The following is an 8,277-nucleotide window of genomic DNA, read 5'->3' as shown; positions in this document are numbered from 1 at the left end:
GGGAGGGAGACAAACCATAAGTGACTCTTAATCTCACAAAACAAACTGAGGGTTGCTGGGGGGAGGGGGTTTGGGAGAAGGGGGTGGGATTATGGACATTGGGGAGGATATGTGCTTGGGTGAGTGCTGTGAAGTGTGTAAACCTGGTGATTCACAGACCTGTACCCCTGGGGATAAAAATATATGTTTATAAAAAATAAAAAATTTTAAAAATACAAACAAACAAAAAAAAAAACAAACAAACAAACAAACAAAAGGACCAATTATTGGAAAGACATTTCTCATTGTAAATGAACATTGGAAAGATATTTCTCATTGTAAATGAACACACAGGTGGTATTCTGTCTAATAAATTTAGAACTTGTGAGTTTGATGTGAGATAATAAAAAATATAAATATTTGATCTTTGACACCAATTCCTGGCAAAGTTCTTCTGAAACCCTTGTAAATTCTTAAGTGATAAGAGAACTAGGAGCATCTTTTTTTCTAATAAGGAGATTCTAGGTGGACTTCTGGGTGGGGGCTGGTTCTCGGAAAGACCAAGTCATGACTAGGAGGTTGAAATTTCAGCCCCACCACCACCACCCATTCTCCAGAGAGGGGAGATGGGCTGGGAATGAGTTAGTAACTGATCATGTATACATAAGGAAACTTTTCAAAATCCCAATAGTATGGGGGTTGGAGAGCTCCCAGGTGGGTAAACCCATCCACATACAAAGAGGGTAACACATTCCAGTTCCACAGGAACAGAAGCTTCTGAACTCAGGACACTCCCAGACTTTACCTTATGTATCTCTTCATTTGGAAGTTCGCCTATTTCCTTTTTCAAATGTTTTGCCTATCTGGTAAACTTAAGTAAGTGTTCCTCTGTGTTCTGTGAGCTGTTCTAACAAATTAATCAAACCTGAGCAGGAGATCTTGGGAACCTTAGATTTACAGCTGGTCAGTCAGAATCACAGGGGACAACCTGGACTGGCCATTGTTATCTGAAGTGGGATGGAAGCAGTCTTGTAGGACTGGTCCCTTACCCTGTGGGATCTGATGCTATCTCCAGATAGACACTATCAGAATGAGTTAAGTTATAGGACACCCAGCTGGCATCCCAAGAAATTGCTTCTTGTGTGGAAAAACATCTAGTGTCAGAGGTATGGTGACTATTGTCTTTTTTGCCTATATATTTGATTAGGATGACTTCGTCTAAAATCAGCATTGTCTTTGAAGTTGTTGACAAAGTCATTTTTGTTGGCTTGAAAATCCAAGAGTTAGACCCTGGAGTATGATCCAGGTAAAGACTTGTTGAACCTGACATCACTACCTTTAGGGAAGTAACAATCTTACCTCTGCTGCTAACCAAGACAATTGGCATGAGATGGCCTAAAAGAAGTTTTCCTGGGGACAGAAATATTAAGTTCCATCGACAGTTCATAGTCGTGTACATGAACATGAGATTGATTGCCGGAGGTTGGAGATTAGGACCATGAAGAGGCAAACATGAAGTCAAAATGGACTTACCGAGTCCTCCATGCAGGCAAATCTTTGCTCATCTCTTAGTGGACAACATTTGGTGGCAGCGGCTGCCATGTTCTTTGTGAACATAACCAACTCTTGAGCAGATAGTTGTGGGGCTTTCTTAGTATAAAGGATTATGAGCCTGAAAGAATAATTTCCTCTTACTCCTGGCAATGACGACATGCCTCAAATGAAGAATTCTAGAGTTTCCTCAATATTTGACAATCTCTAGCTTAGGCTGAACAAAACATTAAACGGGGTTTAATTCCTGTTAGTCCTTGCTCCAATGGCCCAATAACTTACTCAATACACCTAGAATTCCCTTCACACCTCCCTCATATATTACTCCACGCTGATCCTCTGTGGGGTGGGGTGGTGAGTGCTTAGCAAGGAAACTATAAGAGCTACACTCTAAGAGCTAACAAAATCAGACTTAGTAAACAGCTTCTGAAATAAATGTATACACAGGCCATTACAGCCTCTGTTTGTCTACAAGTGTAGGAATAGGGGGACAGCAACAATCAGCAAACAGGCCCCAATATCATGGGGCTCACACCCTAATGAGTGAGATAGCAGGTATACTTAATGTAGTGACAGGAATTCAGAGCACTGTAGGTGCACAGAGAATGGCATCGGATCCTATTCCCGGGAGGTCAGGCACACCTCCTAAAGGAAATGGCATGTGGGCTGAGAGCTAACAATAACAAAAATAAGCAGGTGAAGGGGAGTGAAATTGGGAGGGGAAGCCATTGCATGTGATTGTTGTTTTGTTTCGTGGAGTTTTTTTTAGTGGGGGGAAGGTATTGGGGATTAGAGACAGAAAGAGAAAGAAAGCTTAGTTAGAGAATTAGATTTGCTTTATTTTTAGGATAATTATGGTTGCCATATAAAGAAAGAATGAAGGTGAGCAAGAAGCAACGTGATGTAAGAAGAAGTTGAAGACCATTCCAGAAGTCCAAGCAAGAGACAGTGATTGTCTCAACTAGGAGAGTGGTGGTGGGAATAGAGGGATACAAGGGAGATTTTAAGGAGAAAGACTACTGGATTTGAAGACAAAAAAAGTTAGAATCAATCATTGCTTTTATATTATAATGGAGTTGGGGAAAGAACTTAGCTGTAACATCTAATGAGCAGGCAACCTAATCCAGCGGGTCTAGTATGTGACTCATGGACCAGCAATTATCAGCAGCCTTGGGTACTTGTTAGAAATGCAAATTTTCAGGCTTCATCTCAGACTTAGGTAATGAGAAACTCTGGGGATGAGGCTGTGTTTTAACGAGTCCCCCAAGTAATTTTGATATACCCTAAATTTTGAGAACCACGATCTTCTCCTTAAACTGGACATTAGCAAATGAACACAATATAGAAATAATAAGCCAAATATTCTTTCTGAAAAAAAAATTTCTGGATCCATTATTCTGGACAGTAATTTAATTTCTTAATTAAGTAAGTAATTTATTTATTGTTTTAAAATATCACTTTAATTTCCTGCACAATTTTTGTGTTAGTTCAGATAGATGAGATTTTGTAACAATAACAAAAAATGCAACTTTGTTGCATGGCTTCAAAACACAATGGCTTATTTCTTGTTCAATCCATATGCCCAGTGCAATTTGGCGTGATGGTTCTGTTTATCTGGAACCAAGACAGATAGATCAGCTGCCATCTCAAATGTATCCAACTGTTGTGTCCAAAGGAGAAGAGAAAATAGGAAAGCATGCATTGGTTGTTAAAGCTTCTGCCCCCAAAGTTTTCACATTTTATTAGCCAAGTCAAATCACATGGTGTGACATCCATATTAAATATTTTGCAAATCCTCCAATGAAGAGATAGAGTCTATTTCTCTACCCCTTGACTCAGCTTGGGCATATGACTTACTTTGGTTAATGGGGCAGTAGCAAATGTGATGTAAGTAGAGTCTTAAAACTGGACATCCATTTCAAGCTGAATTTATGGGACACTATATCAAACTGAATTTTTCAACACTCTACTTCTAAATAGACAGTAAGACACTAAAGAGCCTAAAAATTAACTTTTGGTTTTTCATATAGTGATCTTTGAAATACCAGTCTCCCTGCACATAAGAGGTTTATGTGTTCTCTCTAGCAGACAGCTATCTATTCATCTCTACCTTCCCTGGTAAAAATAATTAATTAATTAATTAATTAATTAACTATATGACCTAACTTGACTCTGACAAAGGGACCCAACAACTGCAGGCAAAGCTCCAAACTAAATATTCAGGTGGAGGGAGAAGCTCCCGAAGAGACTGCAGGAAGGCAGCCAGTGTCTGCTTGGTTCACTAGCTTCTGAACATTGGCCAGAATTGGGAAACTGGCCTGGAAAGCCATGTAGAAACATCTAAGGCAATGTGGACATCTGTATTATCAAGACAAAGATAGCTAAGTTAATTCTGTTTTTTCCCTTGCCTTCTGAGATTTCAAGGTTGGATGTACACTCTTAGCAGCTCTAAGCATCAGGAGTTAACACAAACTCGCTAACAAGTATGAATCTGGACAATTGGAAGCCTACCTGTCATGGAAGTCAGCCTCTCCCAATTTCTCATGCAAATCACAGTGATGTTTTACATGCTCATGGCTTTCACGAACCACTCTTTGGAACATCTCTTGCTGGAAAATAAAGATAATCAATGTTATCACTGTGACAATATATCTTGAGGTAAGATTGCAAAGCCCTGATAGTAATATAACCATTTTCCTATTTATTTAGTGAGCTTACAAATCTTGAAAAACATGTTCTGGTAAAACAGGAATGACCATGGATTTTGTGGAGAAAAGAAGTGGTACAACAAGACTGATACTTAGTTTCTGGTGATATAAACTCATTTATGGGTTGATATGTTGTACTTTATAAGCATAAGGCAAATCATTCATCAAGCCAAAGAGATCTTTAAAGGTAGTTTAGAGATCTAAGTTTGATTGGTCAGAGTGTGTTGGTTATATTTAATAATACAGCCTTTTTACATAAGCAGCACAAATACATAGATAAGATATTGGCATAGAAATATAGATAGGTTTTAAGAAGTCACGGTTTAATAAAAATATGTAGCAGCCTTTAATATAGTAAAGTACTCCACAAATACACATTGAAGCAAAGCAAATGGAATTCTCAGAGCTAACTGCTAGTTCAAAGAGTTCTTCAACTGTGTACATAAAACTCCAGTGGGAAACTACAAGTGACCTTTCAGGCTTGGTTGTTCAGTAGGAAGAGAGGTTATCATCTTAACTAATCTGACCCAGTGTACTTGATCTTACTGAGCAGTGTTTGTTACAGTGAAAATTTTACCAGATTTGCAAACTGTATGCCTAGATTTAGCCCTTAGCCTTGTCCTTACTGTCTGTGTGAAGTTGGGCAAGTATTTTAAACCTTAACTGAATACTCTCACCTATAAGATGCAGTTAATAATTCTGGCATGGCCTATGTTACTGTGCTGGTGTGACAATAAAATAGGACACTGGTTGTAAAGTTGCTTTGTGAACTCGAAACATCCATGCTCCTGTAAGCTGCTATTATCATGATGATTATTGTGGGGGTCCCGTGGGGATGCTGAAAAGGGGTGCTCACCCACAGGGGAACAAATTACCTTCACTGACCCTTCTTTCTGGGAACAGAAAGGTGATAGATGTACGTGCTTGAACCCAGAGAGGACTGGGCTCTACCTGTACCACTACCCCACCCTCTGTAAATGTGTAAGCCTTCCAAGAAGCCAGAACCACCTGGTTCCTGGTAATTCATGGATAAGTGATCATTGGGTCAGGGACATAAGGTCACCTGCTTTTTCCATGTCACATGCACAAACAGCTGTTGCCTGTGAACAGTATGACTTCTGGCCTGAAGCTGGGTCAGTTTCCAGGACTGCTGAGTGGAAATAGTCAACCTTCTCATACCCTAGTATGCTGTGCTTGCCTGGCATTTGCTTCGGTCCAGTGGACACTCTTATTAAAAGAGAAGATTGCACAGAGAAGGTTTCATGAAACATACAATCTGTAAGACAGTGACTCACATAGAAAGCTGCTACAGTTTGATGATGTGGCCTTCAGTTTAGATGAAAATCATATTTGTTGTGCAGCATTGGTGATTAGCAAGAAGATGCACAATCATTTTATATAAAATATGGCTCTACCAACATCTCTGGAATTTTTCCTATGTTGGTAATCACTTATGAGTAACAAGTTAAAAAATAAAAAGGCATTTACCCCACGGCTATAGCATTCCAGAGGATTTTCTAATTTACAGCAGTTTGCCAATAAATTTTGATAGACCGTATCCACTCTTAAAATCACAGGAACTGCCAATTCTGAGTGTCTTCTTGAATATTCATAAAGAAACCTGTATCCATCCATATGAAACATATTAGAAAGTTAACAGTAAAATTCAGAAGTCATGAATTTTCTTTCAGAACCCACTTACTACTATGAAATTTATTCAATATTTTCACTGATTTTTAGACATTTGGAAATTTGGGGAGGATGGCAGGGAGGTTTAATTGACTACATTTTGAGATAAGGAAATAGAATCAATAAAATTACTTGATTTTTCCAAAGTCACACAGGAGTGGGGTCAGATTCAGAACTTGAAACTAAGACAATCTGATTAGCTGATAGTTTCTGGTTCAGGGTCACTAACTTACTTTTATGAGAAATTAATTTCCAGTGTTTGGATGAGAGCACATTTTTCTCAATCACCTTGGAGGCTAGATTTTATAAGTATTGGAATTTTTTTGACAGAAACTGCTAGCTAGGTCTTAAATCATCATCTTCCCCTCTTTTCCAGCTAAACTTTGAAGCTTGAGTGGTTCAAGCATAATGTACACATTCTTCTGGGTCATAAGAAAGAGAATTTGGACCCTCGAGTGTTTACAAAGGAATCACAGAGTAGCAGGAGACACCTTCCAAGTGATCTTATCCAACCCCTCAGTAAGTAGCTGGAACACAAGAGCCTAAGGAAATTAAGTGGCTTGACCTACATTCCAAAGTTTATGCATGACAAAGCTCGTCTTTCGAACTCTGGTCTCCCAACTAGTAGCTTAATGTGATTTCCACCCAGAAGTTGTGCCTATCAACTTTTCCAGTACCAAATGTAAGTTGAGGAATGAGTGGGTTCAGGCAGTGACATTTACTTTCATAAGCCATATCAAATGTAATTTCAGAATATAGTCCAGGTTATTCTACAAAGAGCTTTGGAGAAAACTCAAATTCTTTTGCTTTGCTGGAGTTTAATTGCTCCAAATAAGGCTTCACAAGGTGACTTTGGAAATACTTCAATCACACAGCAATATGGTTTTAATATTGCATATTGAAATCAGTTTGTCTTGCACAAGTTAATATGCATTTTGGAATGGACACCTGAGATGTTAATATTCCATCAATCTAATCTCTAAGTGCTACACCATGCTTTAGTAATAGGTATTAAATTAATTAGAATAGAAGCGCTCACCAGGTCTACCAATCTGAAGCCCTCCTGAGGGATGAATACCTTGGAGCAAAGTTTGCAAACACTTGATCCTCTCTGTGTTTTTAAAAATTCTATATTAGTTGTCAACACTTAAAAATCAAGCGGCTTCCAGCTTCTTTCAAAAATGCAGTAGACCTGGGCACCTGGGTGGCTCAGTTGGTTAAGCAACTACCTTCAACTCAGGTCATGATCCTGGAATCCTAGGATCGAGTCCCACATTGGGCTCCCAGCTCTAGGGAGTCTGCTTTGCCCTCTGACCTCCCCTTTCATGTTCTCTCTTACTGTCTCTCTCTCAAATAAATAAATAAAATCTTTTTGAAAAAATGCAGTGAAATAAGTCAAGCAGAGAGAGTCAATTATCATATGGTTTCACTTATTTATGGAGATAGCAAATAGCATGGAGGACAAGGGGAGATGGAGAGGAGAAGGGAGTTGGGGGAAATTGGAAGGGGAAGTGAACCATGAGAGACTATGGACTCTGAAAAACAATCTGAGGGTTTTGAAGGGGTGGGGGCTGGGAGGTTGGGGGAACCAGGTGGGGGTATTAGGGAGGGCACGGATTGCATGGAGCACTGGGTGTGGTGCAAAAACAATGAATACTGTTATGCTGAAGAAAATAAATAAAATTTTTCATCACTAGCTATCATGGAGATTCAAATTAAAACTATATTGAGATATCACCTTACACCAGTTAGAATGGCCAAAATTAGCAAGACAGGAAACAACATGTATTGGAGAGGATGTGGAGAAAGGGGAACCCTCTTCCACTGTTGGTGGGAATGCAAGTTGGTGCAGCCTCTTTGGAGAACAGTGTGGAGATTCCTCAAGAAATTAAAAATAGAACTTCCCTATGACCCTGCCATTGCACTCCTGGGTATTTACCCCAAAGATACAGAAGTAGTGAAAAGAAGGGCCATCTGTACCCCAATGTTTATAGCAGCAATGGCCACGGTCGCCAAACTGTGGAAAGAACTAAGATACCCTTCAACGGACGAATGGATAAGGAAGATGTGGTCCATATACACTATGGAGTATTATGCCTCCATCAGAAAGGACGAATACCCAACTTTTGTAGCAACATGGACCGGACTGGAAGAGATTATGCTGAGTGAAATAAGTCAAGCAGAGAGAGTCAATTATCATATGGTTTCACTTATTTGTGGAGCATAACAAATAGCATGGAGGACATGGGGAGTTAGAGAGAAGGGGGTTGGGGTAAATTGGAAGGGGAGGTGAATCATGAGAGACTATGGACTCTGATAAACAATCGGAGGGGTTTGAAGTGGCGGGGGG

At 39.5% G+C, this 8,277-nt stretch overlaps 1 protein-coding gene across 1 annotated transcript in view; it reads right to left on the bottom strand.

The window, feature by feature from the left end:
* The window catches only part of LOC132002800 (alpha-fetoprotein-like), a 38,081-nt gene that overhangs the window by 8,436 nt on the left and 21,368 nt on the right, over positions 1–8,277 (bottom strand). Inside the window, exons 9-11 of the mRNA XM_059377982.1 lie at positions 5,727–5,859; positions 4,042–4,139; positions 1,513–1,651 (exon numbers count right to left, since the gene is read on the bottom strand). Coding sequence (XP_059233965.1) covers positions 1,513–1,651; positions 4,042–4,139; positions 5,727–5,859 — 370 coding nt within the window. The remainder of the gene's footprint in view (positions 1–1,512; positions 1,652–4,041; positions 4,140–5,726; positions 5,860–8,277) is intronic.

This window comes from Mustela nigripes, chromosome 1 (assembly GCF_022355385.1).
Source record: "Mustela nigripes isolate SB6536 chromosome 1, MUSNIG.SB6536, whole genome shotgun sequence".
NCBI lineage: Eukaryota > Metazoa > Chordata > Mammalia > Carnivora > Mustelidae > Mustela > Mustela nigripes.
The sequence above is the reverse complement of the archived record's forward strand: the minus strand, read 5'-3'. Positions and strand labels throughout refer to the sequence as shown.